The sequence below is a fragment of the Diadema setosum genome, chromosome 9 (assembly GCF_964275005.1).
Source record: "Diadema setosum chromosome 9, eeDiaSeto1, whole genome shotgun sequence".
NCBI classification, from domain to species: Eukaryota; Metazoa; Echinodermata; class Echinoidea; order Diadematoida; family Diadematidae; genus Diadema; species Diadema setosum.
This window is the reverse complement of record NC_092693.1, coordinates 17,769,509-17,794,322: the sequence shown is the minus strand read 5'-3', so window position 1 is coordinate 17,794,322 and position 24,814 is coordinate 17,769,509. Positions and strand designations below refer to the sequence as shown.

At 39.3% G+C, this 24,814-nt stretch overlaps 1 protein-coding gene across 1 annotated transcript; it reads right to left on the bottom strand.

The window, feature by feature from the left end:
- Window positions 1-1,161: 1,161 nt before the first annotated feature.
- LOC140233553 (GPI ethanolamine phosphate transferase 3-like) lies at window positions 1,162-12,334 on the bottom strand. The gene is made up of 7 exons (XM_072313677.1): window positions 11,486-12,334; window positions 10,398-10,563; window positions 9,387-9,602; window positions 6,530-8,150; window positions 5,712-5,908; window positions 4,745-4,933; window positions 1,162-4,016 (listed from the first exon to the last, which is right to left on the bottom strand). Exons 1-7 carry the CDS (start codon window positions 12,268-12,270, stop codon window positions 3,825-3,827), a joined length of 3,366 nt encoding a protein of 1,121 aa, XP_072169778.1. The 5' UTR covers window positions 12,271-12,334; the 3' UTR covers window positions 1,162-3,824.
- Window positions 12,335-24,814: the final 12,480 nt, after the last annotated feature.

Below are 24,814 nucleotides of genomic sequence, written 5' to 3'. Positions count from 1 at the left end.
CCCTAACTAAAAACGGGGAACATGATTGCTGATGCAGACATACAAATGCACTGGGAATTCATCATTCACACCAAACATTTGATAACGAAAATATCATTAAAATTGGACATTTCCAAAGTCTAATTTATTTATATATTCATTTATTTATTGCAATCAAAGCACAGAGGCATATGCAGATATTTTGTAATTGTTCCAAGGCTCAAGTTTTGTGTCAGGATATTTTTGAAAAATTTGATGGAACTCAAAAATGCAGATTGGTAAACCATTCAATTGGCTTTACAAGGGACCTTTTTTTTTATAATTATCTAGCAGTTCAATATTATAGTAAGAAGGAAGATTTGATACATATTAGGCATTGGGAGGCTGTGAAAGTGTATTTTATGCTTTCTTGTGTTTACATTTTATATTGTAACTGATGGGACCCCTGGGACACACAATCTACAAACTTTGCTTCTTAGTGGGTCCCCCCCCCCATCTCTACCCTCCAAACCACATTTTTGATACCTTATGATGATTATTTCTTCACTTTCATTCACATTATGCAAATATGTTATTGATTATGCTAAGAGAAAGAAAAAAAGATAAACTTGAAATTTATGAGAGTGCTTGTATGAAGTGACATGCATGAGAGTGTGTGTGTGTGTGGGGGGGGGGGGGGGGGGGGTAAGGGCCAAGATGCAAATCCCAAGTTTAGCACGTTTAAGGTTTTTTTCTTTCTCTCTCACTCTGGATACTCGTATGCTAATGTTCACCAGCTTTTGCATACAATCACCATCTCTGTTATCAATTTAATCGTAATGCTTGGTTTAATGATTGCTCTGTGATTGAATCATTTGAAGAAAATAAACAAAAGTGTGTGTGTGCGTGTGTACGTATGTGTGTGTGTGTGTTTTTGTGCGTTATCATGGGTGCGTGTGGTAAGGTACACTTGAAAACTTTCATCTTGCATGCGAAGTATGGTAGACTGTATAGGCAATTAGCCTACATTTTCCTATACTGAACAAAGTGATAACAATACAACTACATGTGTACAAATACACCTCAGACACAAAGTAAGACAATGCATACATACAACATCACATTTAGTTCTAGTCTGCACAATCTGTGTCACACCCCAGTTTATGAAGGGTACATGTAAGAGCTGAGACAATAATCGTAATAAGACAGTTTTGCCATTTATTTCAAAGTGACATGGTCTCGAGTTTCACCACTTTACTTCAAACTGACAAATAAGGCAATCATCTCCATCAATTGACTAGGTACACATAAGACTCGGGGTCAAGGTTGACCTACAACTGAGATCTTCTTCAAAGAAATCACACACCAAGTCTTGACCACATGACTCAGAATTACTCATCGTACTGGGAAAAATTTCCTTAAAAGGTGTCCAACATAAAATCTGCAGTCAAATAATTGCAAATTTCCCTGAGCCTTGATTACTGTATCACGACTCATACACAAGACACACAGGAATGTGAAGATTATGTAATGCCTGTTAAACTGCTTTGTTAGGTTCTAAATGATTGAAATGAAAACTGATTTGTGCTATGACCGACATCCTTTGGGTAGTCCTGTATGTCTTACTGTTGTGTATTTTCTTTATTACATTATTTGTGACACTTCTGTGAACAGTATGGTAGCTCTACTACACATTGACCACCCTTTTTGAAACCGACCGCATAGTTTTGGCGCACAGAATGCTTAGTATGCACTGCACTGCACGCTGAGCACATAAAAATGTATTTGAAATTATTGGCTTTGACCGTTGATGAGGATGTGTGGGAAAACGCGAAAATTCACAGTTCATTAATGGTTTTAATCAAGGACAAAATTTTGAATGAATATTTTAACCGAATCGTAATGTAATGTCAATGCATTTTCTAAAAAGCTTTGTACAACACGGTGTTCAATACAAGTCAGTTTGTGTGCATTGTCAATGCAAAAACAGCGGTTGATCTAAAAACGGAGCGGCACCACGAGGAGCTGAAAAGAGGCCACGCAAGTTCGACGGCGAAATTTTTACACTGAAACTTCGAATTGAAAAGGGAACAACAGCATTAGATAGTGCTGGATTTTCTCAATCACATAGGTCAAGTTTTTACGTAAATTTCAGAGTTAAATATTCTTATCAAGCAAATAAAAATTAGGCAGTCGATGAGTAGTAGGTCCAACCATACATCTCTTTGAAATCCATTAAATAAGCTTGTTTTTTTATCTAACAATATCTAACAGTTCTTTATAATGTTTTCCATTGTCATGGATATTTTTGTTTTGTTCTTGCACCAACTGATCTTTGTTGGATCTGAGCAGTGAAGAAGTCTGCTGTTTTCTTGCTCTCCTGCATTTCAGAACTTGTTCCCACACTGAAACACAATCAATTATAAGGCCCTTGGCTTTCCTTTGTTTGTACAAGTTTCAAAGTAAATCATGAAAGTAGCATTCCAGTTCCCATTAAACTCTTTGGTGATTAAAACAGAGGCACAATACAGCTTTTGCATCCCATTTCACAAACATGATGAGCTTATAGAGCATCACACACTCCTGAGCCATTCACCAAGTGCTACACTTATGCTAGCAGATCACAGCTACCTTGGAATCTGTGATATTTCTCTCTGACATTGAAATGTGCCCATATAACCAGGCTGCACATATGACCAAAAGGAGCTAAAATACACATAAATCTTCATACCGCTTTAACACGCATTGCACACAAAGTAGTTATCACGGACCTAATTCAAACGTAACTTACAAACACTGAAACAAACGAACATAGCAACAACCAATAGTGACATTCATCACAGACACATATGCAAAATTGGAAGTGTCAATGATGTCATAACCTCACAATTCTTCAGTTGGTGAAATACAGAAAATGTTATGGAAATCATCACTTTCATTGATTTGGAATCCACAAACATCTCCCCTCAACAGTCATTACTGCTAGACTATCACAATGCTATACAGTGCATTATGTAAGAATTTGATGCAAAGGATACAACTTAATTTTTTTTTTTTAAATTCATAAAAAATATATACAGTGCACTCTCATTATAACACACTCGGTTATAACAAAATTCCTGTTACAACTAAATAAGAATTCATGCGGCAACATTATCTGCTGTAGGTTATGTATTGTTTATTTGTTCGGTTATAACAAAATTTTGATATAATGAGAGGAAACTGCCGGTCCAGATGACTTTGTTATAATGGGAGTCCACTGTATAATGACTTGTATGAACTTTCATATACTTAATAAAAGATAATATCATGACCTGTAATTTGCAATTGATTACCACTGATTTCTGTGTCATGAAAACTTGTGGAACTTCAAGTTTCCAGAACTTTCCTTTTATCTTTCTTTTTTTTTTTTTTGGGGGGGGGGGGGGGGCTCTAGTTTTCAATCCTTGATGTGCCTTGTTTCTGTTTTCTCACATCTACCAGAGTGCTATGTTTATAGTGTTTTCAGTCAATCAGCAATCAGTTATTGTTCACCGGTAGGTCTCTTGACATAGCACATTATATTCCAGGTGTTACTGATTTCAATATTTCGGTAATCACCAGAATCCCAGCTGTACTTTCTTGTTTGCCTTTTACATGTACAGTTTTCTCGCTTCACTTTTAAATCAAGTTCTGATATCTATTCCAAGTATCTTAATAAATGCGGTACCTTGAATCTTGCTAAATCTCATTGATCATTTATGTGTTGATGAAAATTACATTGTCGAGTATCGTGTTTGTTTCATCATACTCTCTCTATGAAAGTCAAATTTGGATAGGTGTAAAGGTATGCCCACAATGCAATGGCAAGGATAAGGCAGTATCCATCAGTCAGATGCAATGCTCTCTACCCAGCGCGAAAGGCATCTCTTGATGTTGGTAAAGAAGAGGAAGGTGATGAGGACAGTTGGAGTGACAAGACAAAAGGACACACCCTGGAAGATGAATCTCGGTGCAAACACGCTCCAGGCCATTAGGTGGCGGCGCAAGATGGCCGCCGCAACCATGGTACCCATAAGCTGGATAGGTAAGATGGTTAAAAGAAAGTGGACAAGAAAATATGCAATGTGACATCTTTGACCATATCTAAGCTTTGTGTTTTTAAAATTTGTCACAATCATTAGAGAAAGACTCATGAAAAGTCACTTGCTAAACTTGGCACACACACATGAAGTGGGGAAGACACACGACCTTTGCGTGAACATATAATTGGATATACTTAGTAAATATTTTCATGGTTTTATTTTTTATTGCTTCCTTTGTATGAGGAGGAGGGGTGGGAAAGTGGGATTGTTCCAACTGGTTGGAACAGTTATTTTGTGACAGACACTGTTTGAAGCAGTTCCTGAAGGCTCCTTATCAAAGTTATCCCAATGCATCTGGAAATAAATCTATATTTCTCACAAAAGAACATATGAAGAGTTTGTTTGCAAAAACCGATAAGTCCATTTTTGAAGATTTTGAAGTATGGTCTCTGTCATAAAGTACAAAATAACACCTTTTAAATTATATATTGGTCACTACATATAAAGGTACATTTTTGAAGTTATGTTCAAAAGAAGCTCAAATTTTCTTATTATTCTCTTTACTTTTCTTGACCTTTAATCGCAAATATCTCCATTTGGCAAATATGGACTTATCGTTTTTTTGCGAACAAACTCTTCATATAGACAAACAGACAAAGAGAGATATATCTACACACAAAATGGATCTATAGAATACATGAATAAAAATCAGTGGCACTTACATCGCAGGCCTGGAATACAAGGAACATGAGGCAAGTTTGGAAGAGCGCCCTCATAGCTTCCGCTGAGTACGTGTGCAGGTTTAGCTCCCCCTGCTGCTCCTCCTCAGAGTTGACCTTTTGACCTGTTGCCCACAGACCCCGGGTGAACGGCCAAATGAGAATAAGGGGGAGGGTGGCTGCAAAGAATATCTGAAATATGTGAAAGAGGGGGGAAAAAGGCTAGGTTTTTATGTCATAGATTGCGTTAAAAAAGTTTATTTCATATGTGAATGGGAAGATTTATTGGTCATCTTGTGCCACCACACCTTACAATGTCATGATGTATGGCCATTTACAACGTCATGATGTACAGCTGCCATAACGATGACTCAAAGACATGTAGATTTGGTGATAAGCATGTACAATCAACCTGATCCAACCAGAACTCATTCAGATACCCTCATGCACAATTCTACTGCAGTGTGAGCTCAGTTCAGTCATCTTTCACTGAAGACATTTAGAGCTGCAAGTCATGATTGCAATTGAGTGAGATTGACAGCAGTAGAGTTAGCGGTATTTTAATAATTATCCTTTGTAAAACCTGGTGATAAACTTTGAATATGCATCTTCTCCGCAAATCACCTTTTCTATTTTTCATTTTTGTTTGAACAGACCTGATGAGGGGAAAATAATTCATTTAAATGAATTTACCTCAAAATCCTCACCCTCACCCCCCCCCCAAAAAAAAAAACCCAGCAGGACAGGCATGTTGCACAGAACATCACCCTATTCCCAAATACATGTACCATCACTATTGAACTCGTGAGTATGTGTCACACGGCAACATCACCCTCTGAATTATAGCACACAGTATGTCAAATGCATACTGAAATGAAATATAAAAGACAGTAAGGCTGACTTGATTTTGTTCATAAAAATCAACATGCACTCAGCACTAACAGTCTTCTTGAGATACGAGTAGACGTACCTGAGCACCAAAAGTATTTAAGCTGACAAGGGTGGCGGGAATGATGTACAGGTAGCGAGGGAAGTCTCCGTCGAAGCCTGTGTAAGCTGACTCGAACTTGATGGCCGTGAAGGTTGCCTGGTGGCCAGTGGCAAAGAAATACTGGGTTGCCATGACTGACCAACCTGCTGTCACATACCAGGGCACACGGAAAAACCCTGCAAAACAAATACAATTTATACGAAGTGTTACCAGGTTCATATTCAAGGGTTCACTGGAAGAAAACACACTGCATTTCTTGAAATACATTATTTCTGTGCTGAAATTAAAATGGTGCTTTTAAAACTAATTGTTAACTTCCATTCCATGTTCCATTTGATCTTTCAACCATGCATTTGTCAGTGTCATGCACGTACATATTGACTAGGCTTTGAAACTATGCTTAGTCCAGTACAGTCACAGTGATAGCACACAACAAATAAGACAGAATGGTAGATATTAAACTCTTGCAAGGCACACAGTAATCATCCCATTTCTTCCCAAACTCTGGTTGTAAGCGATCTTTCTACATTGTCATTTCTAATTCATTAAATATCAGGTTTGATAAATGCCACAACAGCACCTCATTTGATTTTTCGATCATGATATTCAAATGTGGGCAAGCAAATCCTAGAACCCTAGGAAATATTACAGTATGACATTGATAGGGCAGGTAGGGAAGGCATGGAATAGAAAATGTGCATGAAAGTAAACAGGATGAGAACCGGGACATTTACAATCCCTACATGAGGCTGGCTATTGTCAAGTTTTCCGTCACATACATCACATCCAACACTTACCTATTCTGTACAAGTTAGACATTGCTCTGAGGGGAGCGAGCTGTTTTCTTCTTGTGCCTGCATAGATTTCAAGATAAAGGAGGCCCTCTATTACCATAAGAAGGACAGATGGAGCCACTCCATCACAGTTCAAGATTGCTATCAGGAGAGCCAAGGCCACGGTGACGTGCAGGTACGAGGCGCTGAAGACATTTGCTAGTCCATATACTAGCGGGGGAGGCTCACCCTCTACGTCCCTATCATTACGGTGCAGTGAATCTGATTCTTCTGTGGCTGTGCTGCTGTCTCTGTGGCGTGAGTTGTTTGTCCTGTGGGTCACTTCCCCTTGGTTCCCTCTAGTAGGACGGACCGCACTGTTGGTGGAGGGGGTATTATTTGTACTGCGGGTCCTCCTTACGATGAGGAGGTTGAGTGGCCACACCCACTGCGTGATGGCTGCTGCTATGATCATGGCGTACATAACCTGAGGAAACACAACCTGTTGCCATGGGGGCGTCTGCTCCTGCATCTTTGGGGGTATTGCTTGCTGGCCCCAATACATGCAGATGCAGATGCTTGCCAGAGGGAGGGCATAGCGGATGGCGTGGACCTGTCCCGTACTACCACTCAGGTTGCCCTGGCGATTGAGGAAGTAGATGAGGAAAGATGGCAAGGCAGCAATGCATGCGATGGAGAGTAAGTAGCGATGGCCACGGAAGTCTGACAACTCTGATGGCAAAGCCGTCAGGGGCTGGAGGAAGTTTGAAGGGGTGCACCAGTACTGCTCCTCTCGACAGGACACAAACACGCTGCTCAATCTCACACACGTCATCGCTGCGAGTCCCAAGAGAATCACACGAAGGTTAGGACCATGTATCAACTTACCAAAGCTGAAAGCACTTCTGCCTTTAGGTTTGTCAGCGAAGAATGTGTCGTAGCGACGCAGAGAATAGGCCAGGAGTGGAAATAAGATGGCAGACTGCACGAGGAAGACGACAGCTTTGCCTTCGTTGATGACAAAGCTATCCGACGTGAGGAGAGCGCTGTGGAGCAGGAGAGGGGAGAGCACGAAGAGGACTTGCAGCAGAGACGACAAGGTGCAAGATCTCCACACTTTGGATGTATCAATGCTGGAGACTTCATCAACGAGATGCGACAGCAGTGCAACCACCGATGCCATAGCAGGGATGAATACCAGGGTTGTAGCACGTGGGAGGCTTGTCACGCCGAGGAAGATACCACCGATGAGTGCACACCCTGTCCATAAAAGTATCTTCTGCAGAAGGCTCTCCAGGAAAGCATCAGCCTGATCGGCATCAGCATACTGCTGCATGAAGACGATGACAATACTAGCCGCGATAGCCAAGACCACCAGGAGCACGCCTTCATAGACATATACCATCTCAAACTTCGCCCACACCCCATGGCACATTTCCCGGACACCAACGATATACTTTTTGTAGTCTTCCTCTATCTCATCAAGGGAACCAGAGGTAATCACTGCCGGAGATCCACTGTTGATTAGTTTTGTGAAGTGAAGGAATTTCTTCTCTGTTTCCTCAAACACTTCTCTCAAACCACTGTGAACATCTGAAGGGAATTCCCCTGCCACCTCTGCATACGACTTGATATACAGGTTAATCTGCAACAGGAAGTATGAAAGTTTGTATAGGAATAACATCAAAAACTGAGAAGCTTTTAATCATACAATGAAAAACTGATTGCTACATTCAACATTGTCCTCTAATCACTGATAGAGCATGTAATGTAAAACAGTGTACAGCAAACTAACACTCATCTTAGCTACAGTTTGCCCAGTAGTAAAACTAATTCACATTGAGTGAATAAGCATGTTGCCATCACAAGTCAGCTTTCATCACTACAGGGGACTGCAAATAAATTGACACATTTTGCCACAGGAGAAGGTCAAACCCTGCTTGACAATGACTTTTTGCATCAGAAAATGCCAGTACTATTGCATGTGATACAAATATTGATAATGAGGAAGCAAATTAGCAATTCTAGTTGATATCACATTCCTTTTTTGTCTCACACCAAATCTGCTTCTGTCATTGCCATGTCAGCATGGCTGGTCCTGCCTGTCACATTTTGACAATTTCCCAGATTCTAATTCTTTGTCTGGAGATGCTCATATACTTTAGCTGGTAACTGAGAGCAGGAAATTACACACATGATAAAATCATTCAAATATCACAAGTGATGAAAGCCATGTAGATTATCGAAAACTCAAAAATTCACAGATACAATTCGGTGCAACCATTTATGTATGCATATTTTTTTTTTTTTTTTTTTTGGGGGGGATGAAGAGTTTTAGTAAATAATAAAAATATTTGAATGCAATAATGGGCATTTACACTTCTGTATCATGTTACCCTCTCTTAACTTCTTAACATTTTGATACTTTATGTTGTATGTGTATGGAAAGTCAAAACTGAGTATTTTTATCTAAAGGGGAAGAAAAGTTAGGCTGTAGGCACAACTTTGCATCGTGTATGGTGTGGAAGTGAAACAGGAAGTGAAAAGTATTTTCACAGGATTGATAATTTTGGATTTCCATAGCATCTCTGTTTTTATGGGAAACTAAAATTTGAAGAACAAAAATAAGCTCTTGGTGGGTGTAGCTTGGAAACTGAAAGAAGAAGAAAGAAAAAAAGATGCGAATAAGCTCTTGGTGGGTGTAGCTTGGAAACTGAAAGAAGAAGAAAGAAAAAAAAAATGCGAAACAAAAAATGAGAACAAGCCAAACATGCTTATTGCTGCACTTGGTGATGCTAAAGGCATCAAATCATCAAGCATAAGAGTGGCAGGTGATGCAACTGTGTGCTGCATGCAGACTGATCTTATCCCCTGCCATTACCTGCCGAGCATTAGTCCGGAGTGCTTCCACGCGGTGGAACCCCTTCCGCAAAGGAGCTGGCAGACCTTTTGACTCACTCTCACTGTCTGCACGTGACGGGGTGAGGCTGAAGAGTGGGGTGATGATGGAGCCTAGACTGGAGAAGGGAATGGGAACCCCAAGCAGCAGGGAGAGCGTCGGCACAAAGTCAATCTGGGAGACTGTGTCAGGTATCTTCTGCAGCGATGAGAAGGAAAAAAGAAATACTCATGCATACATGATACCCTTCAATCAAGAGATTACAGCAACTGCAGTAAATGATGCAGACCTCCCAATCTTCCTGACTGAAAAATAGGGATGATTTGGCTCAAAAGTAGGAGAGTAAGAGCAGCACCCATAGGAGTGTACAGTAAAATTATCAGGAAAAATAGGAAACTCGTATTGAAACATAAGCTGGGAATGATAAAAATTCACATTCTCATGTTTTTGCCCAAATCTGTCTACACTGCGTGCACCAATGTTCACTTTTGCCTCCAAGGAGAATGCTCAAAATGGAACTAAAATCCAAAGACATTTATCCTCTGCTGAATCTTTGGGCTACAATTTCACTAGCTAGGATAGGAAATAACTGACATAGTCACTCCAAAATTCTGTTTAGAGTGTACACTAAAACCCACATCACTCTATTCATATAAGGCATGTCTTGCTTATCAATGCCTAAGATTTGAAATGACAGCTTCTGTATTAAGTGTCTAATCCATGACATCAAATTCAAGCTCATTTTCTCAAGGGATCTCTAACCACATTTACCCTAATTTCCTATCTCCTTCATAACTGCACATAATACATTAATTTATACAATAAGATACTAAGACTGCTTGTTACCTAAAATCAGTGGAATCTTGACATCTATAAAAAAAATAATTGAAAAATATCTAGAACTCCTCGAGTAGTGTTACTTTGGCAAAACAAAATACCAAATAGCACAACACCAAAGTAAATATCTTGAAGTGAATTGATACATTTTCATACTTTTCCAGTGATGTCTGTAGAGTCAATGAACTGTCGCGAACTGTACACAAAGAGGGCAGCAGACCGTTCCTCTGGACTGTCACCTCCATGGTCTCCAGTCTTCGTCATCCCGTGGTCACCCAGCACAAACAAGATGGTGTCCTCCTCTAATTTCTGCATGACAGACCTAGACATAATCATCAGATATCCACAGTTACATCAAAAAGATTCACATAAGCAAGCATGAAATACATTTCGCTCATTTGTACATTTTGTGAGATTCTGTGTATGAACATGATTGTTAAAATTGTGTGCATTGCATCTATGCTGAATATTTCTGGAAACGTGGATGATAACATGACAATGAAATTACAACATGAATATAACACTAGGATTACTAAAACAATAGGCCCTACGTCAAACTAGATACCATGAGGAGTCAATGTAACGTGTAAAATACAGAAATACATGGAAGACTTGTCATTATTTTGAATTATTGCTGAAACACATTTTTGGTACCTTTGCAGTGTATAGCCCTCAACTATCACCTTTTATGGCTACCTTGAATCACATGATATCACATCACAGGATACAGGAAAGTGACAGTTGGATAATTTTGTTAATGATATTGATATCATGGTGCAGTCAACTGATCTAATAATATTTAGTCATAGTCATACGAGCCAAAGAATTGGAACTGGCTGGTGAAAAGTTTGACAGAAAAATTGGTCTGTATCTTGTCGTTGGGGATATACTGTAAAACATGATATATTCGCAGCATGAATTTTTCGCGAATTGGAGCCAACGGCCTCTTTTGCGGCATGAAATTTTCGCGAACTGCCACTGGTATTCAACGCATATAGTGTATACAAGAACTTTCGCGTGCATTTTAATTTCGCGAATCTTCGCGCTCGCGAAATTCGCGAAATTAAAATGCACGCGAACATTCCTCGTTTTACAGTATGTTCCACGGAGACTGCATCTGGCTTCATGGCATCCCCCCCCCCCCCCTCCCATTCGGAGGAGGGTCATAAAAGTAAAGAAAAATGACAAGAAACTCCTCCGGATAGACAGATCTTTCCGTCTAGTGAGAAGTCCACTTTACTCACTCAATGACGGAGTTCATCTGGCTCAGTTTCTTGGCCATCGAGGGGTGATAGGGGCCCAGCCAGTGACCACAGTGATCAACGCCCAGAAAGTGGGCGATGATCACATCCCAGTCTTTCCGCCTGACTTCTGGCAAGAGGTGAGTGAGGATTCCTTCATCCACAGTATGCAGGTCCTTCACGTTAAACGACGGGAAAGGAAACGCCTTGTGAAACTTGTCTTTGAAGAGATTCATCCAGGTGTCATCGCCCATGAAGACGACCTTCCTACCTGCCCGTACCAGCTGGTCGACGATGTTGTCTTCTGAAATCTCGAAGCTGGCGAAGTTCTGCCCAGCGTCGACAAACGTGGGAAGACTTCCTGTGATGATGCCCTTCAGCCGCTGCAAAGTTGTGGTCGGCGGGTCTGCCAGTGAGCGGAACAATACTGCCTGCTCTGGGTGTTTGGAGACCATTTCATGTATCACTGGTAGTCTATTTTGAAAAGGAGCAGCGTCTGACAGCAAAATAGACTGATTGTAGAGTGCAAAATCGTATCTAAGCGCATCGATTAGCAATACTATCGCTCTTTTGAACCGGACTGGTTGTTTACAGCTTGCACCTTCCTGACCCCTACTGCTGGCAGACTCCGTGCCCGACGTTCCGGCGTGAGAGGAGCATTCATCCTCGCTCTTCTCTGCTATCTCGACACGAGTTAGCAGAAAACCTTTGGTGAACAGATACATCCCTCCAAAATACAGGAATGAGATCCAAATGAGTGTGGCAAATAGTGCCCGTGAAAGATTCATGGTTAGAAATCTATTACTACTCAACTACGCTCTTAAATTCGTAAGTATAAGGCATGAAATAGTATCCGATACTCCCCTTTCGTACTACAGCTTTCCATCACGCTGATGAGACTTTCCGCTGCTGATATTGCTTGGTAGGCACTTAAGAGGCGAGAATGCTCTGCGGGAAGTAGTTTCACCAAAGGTCACATACATTAATTATTCATGAGCTGGCGCGGAGACTGCCGAAGCCTTATTGAATATGTATGAGGTGGGAGATTCCCTTTCCCCTGCGTTGTAAACGTACACCACCGAGTGAACGTCATGTAAACACATCGCTTTCACAGTTGCAGCAGTGTGTGTGTGTGTGTGTGTGTGTGTGTGTGTGTGTGTGTGTGTGTGTGTCCGTCTGTCTGTCACTCACTCGAGGAATGTCCATCGACGACTCACCCTTGTTGACATCCCACAGACTCTGTACAAACATGGTTTGACGATGAGTTTGATCGTCATTGTGGTAAGGGGTGTCAAGATTTCTTCAAATAAATACTTTTAGTAACGTTAGGGCCTAACGTTAGTTGTTATTCTTTTTTTGGGGGGGGTGGGTAAAATGGGCTAGATCAGAAAACACAGAAAAGTACACTCAATGAAATCAGTCATTCTTGGAAGTTCTAATTGATTCGAAGTTCATCTCAATCAACCGTTAAAAATGACAAAAAGTGCACTTCTAATGCCTATGCGAATATTACGTAAAACGAGGCGACAGTAGAGTGTGGTGAGGCGACAGTAGAGTGCGGTTTGATCATATTGGTGAATTTACCGATGAACTTGAATTTTTAGCATTAATTATTTTTAGTAGAGTGACAAACAAAACCCTGGAGCCGAAACTCATGTCTTTTGATGTGATTCGACCGCTAAAAATGACAACATCTTAGTATTACGTGCTCTTCTAATGCCTATGCGTTATACACATAAAACAAGGCGACAGTAGAGTGTGGTGAGGCGACAGTAGAGTGCGGTCTGGTCATATTGGTCAATTTACCGATGAAATTTAATTTTTAACATTCATTATTTTTAGTAGAGAGACAAACAAGGCACCTGGAGCCGAAACTCATGTCTTTTGATGTGTTTCGACCGTTAAAAATGACAACATCTTAGTATTAAGTGCTCTCCTAATGCCTATGCGTTATACACATAAAACGAGGCGACAGTAGAGTGTGGTGAGGCGACAGTAGAGTGCGGTTCGGTCATATTGGTGAATTTACCGATGAACTTGAATTTTTAGCATTAATCATATTTAGTAGAGTGACAAACAAGGCACCTGGAGCCGAAAATCATGTCTTTTGATGTGTTTCGACCGTTAAAAATGACATCTTAGTATTAAGTGCTCTCCTAATACCTATGCGTTATACACATAAAACGAGGCGACAGTAGAGTGTGTTGAGGCGACAGTAGAGTGCGGTTCGGTCATATTGGTCAATTTACCGATGAACTTGAATTTTTAGCATTAATCATATTTAGTAGAGTGAAAAACAAGGCACCTGGAGCCGAAAATCATGTCTTTTGATGTGTTTCGACCGTTAAAAATGACAACATCTTAGTATTAAGTGCTCTCCTAATGCCTATGCGTTATACACATAAAACGAGGCGACAGTAGAGTGTGGTGAGGCGACAGTAGAGTGCGGTTCGGTCATATTGGTGAATTTACCGATGAAATTGAATTTTTAACATTCATTATTTTTAGTAGAGTGACAAACAAGGCACCTGGAGCCGAAAATCATGTCTTTTGATGTGTTTCCACCGTTAAAAATGACAACATCTTAGTATTAAGTGCTCTCCTAATGCCTATGCGTTATACACACAAAACGAGGCGACAGTAGAGTGTGGTGAGGCGACAGTAGAGTGCGGTCTGGTCATATTGGTCAATTTACCGATGAAATTCAATTTTTAACATTAATTATTTCTAGTATAGTGACAAACAAAGTCCCTGGAGCCGAAACTCATGTCTTTTGATGTGATTCGACCGTTAAAAATGACAACATCTTAGTATTAAGTGCTCTTCCAATGCCTATGCGTTATACACATAAAACGAGGCGACAGTAGAGTGTGGTGAGGCGACAGTAGAGTGCGGTTCGGTCATATTGGTGAATTTACCGATGAAATTGAATTTTTAACATTCATTATTTTTAGTAGAGTGACAAACAAGGCACCTGGAGCCGAAAATCATGTCTTTTGATGTGTTTCCACCGTTAAAAATGACAACATCTTAGTATTAAGTGCTCTCCTAATGCCTATGCGTTATACACACAAAACGAGGCGACAGTAGAGTGTGGTGAGGCGACAGTAGAGTGCGGTTTGGTCATATTGGTGAATTTACCAATGAAATTCAATTTTTAACATTAATTATTTCTAGTATAGTGACAAACAAAGCCCCTGGAGCCGAAACTCATGTCTTTTGATGTGATTCGATCGTTAAAAATGACAACATCTTCGTATTAAGTGCTCTTCTAATGCCTATGCGTTATACACATAAAACGAGGCGACAGTAGAGTGTGGTGAGGCGACAGTAGAGTGCGGTTCGGTCATATTGGTGAATTTACCGATGAAATTGAATTTTTAACATTCATTATTTTTAGTAGAGTGACAAACAAGGCACCTGGAGCCGAAAATCATGTCTTTTGATGTGTTTCCACCGTTAAAAATGACAACATCTTAGTATTAAGTGCTCTCCTAATGCCTATGCGTTATACACACAAAACGAGGCGACAGTAGAGTGTGGTGAGGCGACAGTAGAGTGCGGTTTGGTCATATTGGTGAATTTACCAATGAAATTCAATTTTTAACATTAATTATTTCTAGTATAGTGACAAACAAAGCCCCTGGAGCCGAAACTCATGTCTTTTGATGTGATTCGATCGTTAAAAATGACAACATCTTCGTATTAAGTGCTCTTCTAATGCCTATGCGTTATACACATAAAACGAGGCGACAGTAGAGTGTGGTGAGGCGACAGTAGAGTGCGGTTTGGTCATATTGGTGAATTTACCGATGAAATTGAATTTTTAACATTCATTATTTTTAGTAGAGTGACAAACAAGGCACCTGGAGCCGAAAATCATGTCTTTTGATGTGTTTCCACCGTTAAAAATGACAACATCTTAGTATTAAGTGCTCTCCTAATGCCTATGCGTTATACACACAAAACGAGGCGACAGTAGAGTGTGGTGAGGCGACAGTAGAGTGCGGTTTGGTCATATTGGTGAATTTACCAATGAAATTCAATTTTTAACATTAATTATTTCTAGTATAGTGACAAACAAAGCCCCAGGCCGAAACTCATGTCTTTTGATGTGATTCGACCGTTAAAAATGACAACATCTTAGTATTAAGTGCTCTTCCAATGCCTATGCGTTATACACATAAAACGAGGCGACAGTAGAGTGTGGTGAGGCGACAGTAGAGTGCGGTTCGGTCATATTGGTGAATTTACCGATGAACTTGAATTTTTAGCATTAATCATATTTAGTAGAGTGACAAACAAGGCACCTGGAGCCGAAAATCATGTCTTTTGATGTGTTTCGACCGTTAAAAATGACATCTTAGTATTAAGTGCTCTCCTAATACCTATGCGTTATACACATAAAACGAGGCGACAGTAGAGTGTGTTGAGGCGACAGTAGAGTGCGGTTCGGTCATATTGGTCAATTTACCGATGAACTTGAATTTTTAGCATTAATCATATTTAGTAGAGTGAAAAACAAGGCACCTGGAGCCGAAAATCATGTCTTTTGATGTGTTTCGACCGTTAAAAATGACAACATCTTAGTATTAAGTGCTCTCCTAATGCCTATGCGTTATACACATAAAACGAGGCGACAGTAGAGTGTGGTGAGGCGACAGTAGAGTGCGGTTCGGTCATATTGGTGAATTTACCGATGAAATTGAATTTTTAACATTCATTATTTTTAGTAGAGTGACAAACAAGGCACCTGGAGCCGAAAATCATGTCTTTTGATGTGTTTCCACCGTTAAAAATGACAACATCTTAGTATTAAGTGCTCTCCTAATGCCTATGCGTTATACACACAAAACGAGGCGACAGTAGAGTGTGGTGAGGCGACAGTAGAGTGCGGTCTGGTCATATTGGTCAATTTACCGATGAAATTCAATTTTTAACATTAATTATTTCTAGTATAGTGACAAACAAAGTCCCTGGAGCCGAAACTCATGTCTTTTGATGTGATTCGACCGTTAAAAATGACAACATCTTAGTATTAAGTGCTCTTCCAATGCCTATGCGTTATACACATAAAACGAGGCGACAGTAGAGTGTGGTGAGGCGACAGTAGAGTGCGGTTCGGTCATATTGGTGAATTTACCGATGAAATTGAATTTTTAACATTCATTATTTTTAGTAGAGTGACAAACAAGGCACCTGGAGCCGAAAATCATGTCTTTTGATGTGTTTCCACCGTTAAAAATGACAACATCTTAGTATTAAGTGCTCTCCTAATGCCTATGCGTTATACACACAAAACGAGGCGACAGTAGAGTGTGGTGAGGCGACAGTAGAGTGCGGTTTGGTCATATTGGTGAATTTACCAATGAAATTCAATTTTTAACATTAATTATTTCTAGTATAGTGACAAACAAAGCCCCTGGAGCCGAAACTCATGTCTTTTGATGTGATTCGATCGTTAAAAATGACAACATCTTCGTATTAAGTGCTCTTCTAATGCCTATGCGTTATACACATAAAACGAGGCGACAGTAGAGTGTGGTGAGGCGACAGTAGAGTGCGGTTCGGTCATATTGGTGAATTTACCGATGAAATTGAATTTTTAACATTCATTATTTTTAGTAGAGTGACAAACAAGGCACCTGGAGCCGAAAATCATGTCTTTTGATGTGTTTCCACCGTTAAAAATGACAACATCTTAGTATTAAGTGCTCTCCTAATGCCTATGCGTTATACACACAAAACGAGGCGACAGTAGAGTGTGGTGAGGCGACAGTAGAGTGCGGTTTGGTCATATTGGTGAATTTACCAATGAAATTCAATTTTTAACATTAATTATTTCTAGTATAGTGACAAACAAAGCCCCTGGAGCCGAAACTCATGTCTTTTGATGTGATTCGATCGTTAAAAATGACAACATCTTCGTATTAAGTGCTCTTCTAATGCCTATGCGTTATACACATAAAACGAGGCGACAGTAGAGTGTGGTGAGGCGACAGTAGAGTGCGGTTTGGTCATATTGGTGAATTTACCGATGAAATTGAATTTTTAACATTCATTATTTTTAGTAGAGTGACAAACAAGGCACCTGGAGCCGAAAATCATGTCTTTTGATGTGTTTCCACCGTTAAAAATGACAACATCTTAGTATTAAGTGCTCTCCTAATGCCTATGCGTTATACACACAAAACGAGGCGACAGTAGAGTGTGGTGAGGCGACAGTAGAGTGCGGTTTGGTCATATTGGTGAATTTACCAATGAAATTCAATTTTTAACATTAATTATTTCTAGTATAGTGACAAACAAAGCCCCAGGCCGAAACTCATGTCTTTTGATGTGATTCGACCGTTAAAAATGACAACATCTTAGTATTAAGTGCTCTTCCAATGCCTATGCGTTATACACATAAAACGAGGCGACAGTAGAGTGTGGTGAGGCGACAGTAGAGTGCGGTTCGGTCATATTGGTGAATTTACCGATGAACTTGAATTTTTAGCATTAATCATATTTAGTAGAGTGACAAACAAGGCACCTGGAGCCGAAAATCATGTCTTTTGATGTGTTTCGACCGTTAAAAATGACATCTTAGTATTAAGTGCTCTCCTAATACCTATGCGTTATACACATAAAACGAGGCGACAGTAGAGTGTGTTGAGGCGACAGTAGAGTGCGGTTCGGTCATATTGGTCAATTTACCGATGAACTTGAATTTTTAGCATTAATCATATTTAGTAGAGTGAAAAACAAGGCACCTGGAGCCGAAAATCATGTCTAGTTTTGATGTGTTTCGACCGTTAAAAATGACAACATCTTAGTATTAAGTGCTCTCCTAATGCCTATGCGTTATACACATAAAACGAGGCGACAGTAGAGTGTGGTGAGGCGACAGTAGAGTGCGGTTCGGTCATATTGGTGAATTTACCGATGAAATTGAATTTTTAACATTCATTATTTTTAGTAGAGTGACAAACTGAGGCACCTGGAGCCGAAAATCATGTCTTTTGATGTGTTTCGACCGTTAAAAATGACAACATCTTAGTATTAAGTGCTCTCCTAATGCCTATGCGTTATACACACAAAACGAGGCGACAGTAGAGTGTGGTGAGGCGACAGTAGAGTGCGGTCTGGTCATATTGGTCAATTTACCGATGAAATTCAATTTTTAACATTAATTATTTCTAGTATAGTGACAAACAAAGCCCCTGGAGCCGAAACTCATGTCTTTTGATGTGATTCGACCGTTAAAAATGACAACATCTTAGTATTAAGTGCTCTTCCAATGCCTATGCGTTATACACATAAAACGAGGCGACAGTAGAGTGTGGTGAGGCGACAGTAGAGTGCGGTTCGGTCATATTGGTGAATTTACCGATGAAATTGAATTTTTAACATTCATTATTTTTAGTAGAGTGACAAACAAGGCACCTGGAGCCGAAAATCATGTCTTTTGATGTGTTTCCACCGTTAAAAATGACAACATCTTAGTATTAAGTGCTCTCCTAATGCCTATGCGTTATACACACAAAACGAGGCGACAGTAGAGTGTGGTGAGGCGACAGTAGAGTGCGGTTTGGTCATATTGGTGAATTTACCAATGAAATTCAATTTTTAACATTAATTATTTCTAGTATAGTGACAAACAAAGCCCCTGGAGCCGAAACTCATGTCTTTTGATGTGATTCGATCGTTAAAAATGACAACATCTTCGTATTAAGTGCTCTTCTAATGCCTATGCGTTATACACATAAAACGAGGCGACAGTAGAGTGTGGTGAGGCGACAGTAGAGTGCGGTTTGGTCATATTGGTGAATTTACCGATGAAATTGAATTTTTAACATTCATTATTTTTAGTAGAGTGACAAACAAGGCACCTGGAGCCGAAAATCATGTCTTTTGATGTGTTTCGACCGTTAAAAATGACAACATCTTAGTATTAAGTGCTCTCCTAATGCCTATGCGTTATGCACATAAAACGAGGCGACAGTAGAGTGTGGTGAGGCGACAGTAGAGTGCGGTTTGGTCATATTGGTGAATTTACCGATGAACTTGAATTTTTAGCATTAATCATATTTAGTAGAGTGACAAACAAGGCACCTGGAGCCGAAAATCATGTCTTTTGATGTGTTTCGACCGTTAAAAATGACAACATCTTAGTATTACGTGCTCTTCTAATGCCTATGAGTTATACACATAAAACGAGGCGACAGTAGAGTGTGGTGAGGCGACAGTAGAGTGCGGTTCGGTCATATTGGTGAATTTACCGATGAACTTGAATTTTTAGCATTAATTATTTTTAGTAGAGTGACAAACAAAAACCCTGGAGCCGAAACTCATGTCTTTTGATGTGATTCGACCGCTAAAAATGACAACATCTTAGTATTACGTGCTCTTCTAATGCCTATGCGTTATACACATAAAACGAGGCGACAGTAGAGTGTGGTGAGGCGACAGTAGAGTGCGGTTTGGTCATATTGGTGAATTTACCAATGAAATTCAATTTTTAGCATTAATTATTTTTAGTAGAATGACAAACAAAGCCCCTGGAGCCGAAACTCATGTCTTTTGATGTGATTCGACCGTTAAAAATGACAACATCTTATAGTATTACGTGCTCTTCTATACAATGCCAATGCGTTATACACATAAAACGAGGCGACAGTATAGAGTGCGGTGAGGCGACAGTAGAGTGTGGTTTGGTCATCAGGGGCGGATCCAGGGAGGACCACAAACGGCGCACGCCCCCCCCCCCTTTATTTTTTGTTGAAACAAAAGAAATAAAAAGAAAATATGGGGGAGGGGTGCGTGCGCCCCCCTTCATTTTTGTAAACACGCCCCCTCTTTACGAAATTCCTGGATCCGCCTCTGGTCATATTGGTCAATTTACCAATGAACTTGAATTTTTAGCCTTAACTATTTTTTTGGTAGAGTGACAAACAAGGCACCTGGAGCTGTACCGCCATAGGCCCTCCCGTAAAATTCATTGTTTCTCCGTGTCGTTTGTTACACCAGATTTGGTAATAAAATATTAATATCTGAATGGTGCAAGTGATAAATGCTTCTTTGATGTTACTTTCGTGACATGGTATTTTGTAACCAAAAATTAAAAAGATAATATTTCGTATTAGTAATGACAAGTTTATATCTAATTTAGATGTTAACAGAGATACTCAGATTGTTTTAGTTGTAGGTATATAGACATACAGGTAAAATGTTCGTCATAAATATCATCCTTTGTTGTTGTTGTTGCTGCTGTTTTTAACACCTAGTCTATAGTAAACTAGTAGTCCTCGACTAGGGGCTATTGATAATGGAAGCAGCTCAGCTCCACTTCCATCAAGCTTCCCGATTCCGATTTAGTGCTGTGCCGCCATGACCATTACGGTCGGCTCGGACCACAAAACATTTTTTGTTGGCCGGACGTGCGTTTTTGGTATATAGCCCCGTGCCACCGTTACTGTCAAGCCCTGGTTTATTAACCCATAGAAATGGGAAAAAAAAATACAAAGAAAGAAAAGAACGAAGAAAAGCAAGAATACAAAATATGTACAGCATGAGTGATTGCGTCAGAAGAGTATGCATGGAACTACCAGATAATATGCGACGACATTGATTGTGTTTGCGTGATGCAGAAAAGCACCTTATGATACGAAGATGAAAGGAGTTTTTGCTGAATAGCTCATATTATGTCTGTTCAATCATTACTCATGCCGGTTACACTTTACAAACTCAACTGAGGAACGTCCTTAAAACACATGCAGTGTAATGAGAAGTCACAAACATAATCATTTCTTAAAGTCTGTTTTCTCTTTTATCTACCCATTAGTTTTTCACCAAGGGATTAGCATCTGACATTCACTTCGTCTATCATCGTATAGCAATAAGGGTATTGCTTGTCTGAGAAGGAAAGACAGAAATAAAATAGCTATTGTTCGATTGTTCTCGTCCATTTTTTCGTGTGCATGTGATATCAATATGACCAGACTGTACATTTTGTTTATTATCACAGTCACACGAATGGTCTGTCGAGATATGTTAACAAAATTAGGAGTTTGTATCATAATGTGAAAACAGACATGTCAATTTTTATCGAGATATCTCAGACAAAAGCTCATAAAAATTACAATATAGATCTATATACAACATATAAATTATATATAATTATATTTATACAAATGTGGCAACATTGACAATATCTTTGAAAATATTTCGTGTTATGAAACGAGTGCATACTGTTGAATATCATTGAAAAGATCTTATTTTCTTTATTTCATAAAAATGGCCATACTTTACAAACTTTAGACTGATCAGATGCCGTACTATCTTCTTTCAGCTGCATTCAAACTCTTGACGATATGGATCAGATATGACTGACAGGACAAGAAGGGATGAAAGGCTGAGAAAATAACAGCGTTGAATGCTTCCCGCTCTTTTTTTCTTTTATAAAGAGTTTACAAATAAAAGTCATTTTCAAAGTTTTCTTCTTTAAGTAAGGTGGCTACATATAACATATAACATGTGTAGATCTTCGCAAACAGCCATCTGCCGACGAAGACTACATCTGTCCAGTATGCCATGCACAGTGCCATTGAGGGGAACAGTGCAAAGAGTGTTGATCTATTTCAGGTCATTGCCTAGTAATGTCATATGGCCATTTCGGACTTGCAAAACATGTTTTTTTTTTTTTTTTAGGGCGGGGGGAGGCAATTACAATCTTGACTTTTTGGCTTTCACTGCAATTTGCGGCAGTGTGACCAAGAAAACGAAATAGGCTTGTCCAATGTGCCACAAGGAATGGGAAGGAATTTTATTCTACATTATCAATTCTTGCCATTGAGGTACTTTTAACTCACATGATCCAAAGGCTCAAGACAGTAAGCTATTGCCATTTGTTGTCCGTTGTCTTTCATGCTCCCCGTAAACTTTTTATGCCTCCGCTACAAAGTTGTGCCGGAGGCATTATGTTTTCAGGTTGTCCGTCCGTCCGTCTGTCCTTCCGTCCGACCGTTTTGAATTTTGTGGACAGCGTAACTAAGAAACCTTTTGAGGTACCCTTATGAAACTTGGCATGTATGTGTATTAGGGGGTGAAGTTGTGCCTACCAATTTTTGGGTGCAAATGCTCAAGGTCAACAATGCATGATGATATTATCTTGAAAGTTAGTGTATACATGTATTACCCTATTAAGAGTCTCTGGTGAAAGTTTGGGGTCATGAGGTCAAAGGTCAAAAGGTCAAGTAAAGATATTAAAACTCCACTTATTTCTCCGTGCCCTGGAAATTGTTTGAGGTATCTTCATGGAACATACATGTACTCACTGGTCAGGGGTCAAAGATCAAGGGCAACACTTCAAAATTTTACTATTTCTATCATGGTTATGCCATGCCAGCGGGATTATTTTTTTTTTTTTTACACTTGGTGTATGCATGTATAACCTAATAGAGACTCTCTGGAAAGTTTTTTTTTTCCCTTTTTTTTTTTGCCTCAAAGGTCAAAAGGTCAAAGATCAAGTCAAAGTGCTGAACTAACTATTTCCTCCATATCTCGGAAGTGGCTCGAGTTATCTTAAAACTTAGAATTTTACGGTCAAAGGCCAGATGAAAATGGTAACAATTTACTATTCAATACAGAAATTTCACATTTTCTCCATACCTTGAAAATTACTCAATGCATGAACGTATGAATGGGCTAAAGTCAAGTTAAAGTCCTTAAATTCCAAATACATGCTCTCCTATTCATCCAATTAAACCTAGGTCAAGGAAGGTGAACATTCAACACATTTGTGACAAACTTGTCAGTTTAATATTTTGCCAATTTTGTGAAAATGTAATCACACATTGTCCACATGTACTATCTCGACCTATTAGGAGAATCATGCATTATGGCGGAGGCATACCAGTCGCCATAGCGACATTTCTAGTTTTATCTATTTCTTATTTTTTGCTTGTCAGCTTCCGCTGGTGGCTGGTAAGCACCCCCTTTTTTTGCGTTTCTCGGTGCTGGCTGCAGGGAAAGGTCAGTTTTCCTTATGAATGAACCCCCTCCCCTTGAAAATTCCGGGTGACGCCAATGGGTTTGCTGTAAGTGAACTCGTGTCAACAAAGTTCAAATGGACCTTTATACTATATACTGGTGCTTTGCTAATGTGTTAGACAAATTGCCCATTCTTACTTCAAAGAAATGGTGCAGATTTGGAACTTGGAATGGATTCTTTATCCAAATCTCAGCATCCTGACTTCTTAAAGGAATGAACTAACTTATTGTATCTGAACTCTTACACACCATTCTAGTCAAATGTTAGTAATGCACCTCAAGGTATAACAGCAAGAAAAACAGAAATATCAATTAAGTTTTGTTGTTGATCAAAATGTTAATAGTTTCAAGATGTTGGCTGATCATTGTACACTTGTTTTATTGAACAACCACAAAGGTACATCATATCTGGGAAATCTGGAAATCACAGAACATTTGATTCAATTTCAGAGAATGCTAACAAAATTGAAACTTTGGAGAATTTCTAAAGTACAAGTGTATCATTTATGCAGGTTATGTAAATGAATGAGTTAACATTTTCAACACCTGTATAATTGTACAAATTGCAAAGAATTCTCAGTTTTAATACTGACAAGATTGAACCCCCGTTTTTTTCCTTATAATCTCGTTTGTTTAACCATTGGTTCAAATATGTTAATCTATTTAGGTGAAATGCAATGTTGTTCTAATACAGTAATTATTTTTTTTTTCAAAATCATTATTAGTGTGAGTAGTGTAACACACACTCTTGACTGCTGATTAATCCGTTTTGCAACGAATAATCTGATGGTGTGAGCATAAGATTTCCCACACATTACATTTAACAGGTGATATTCATTCATGCATAGTTTCTTTACTTATCTTCATGTTTGCAGGCGGCCTTTAAAGAAAATGATGATGTTCATGGCAGTTGGTAATTAGTGCCACTTATTAAACCTATTTGATTAAATCCAACCAATCATAAAAGTGAGATTCAAAACTGAAATAAAGTAAATGAAACTGATATCTATTTGTTTTTCTTTAATATATGGGTTTGATGGAACAATGCCCAGATGTCATTACATATCTTATTGATCTTGGCTTACGTAATTTTTTTTTTCCATCATCAGGAAGTACCGCTAAATCCTAATTTTGGCATGTACATGCATACATATATTTAATTTCCTTTTTAGATTTGAGGGGGTCAGTATCAGTTCATAAAGCAATATGGATGACTTCGATATTTGTTTCTTTCATTATGCTCAAGTCCATTATGACCAAGACCTAATTCATAATGCACTGGCTAGCCTACTGTTAGAT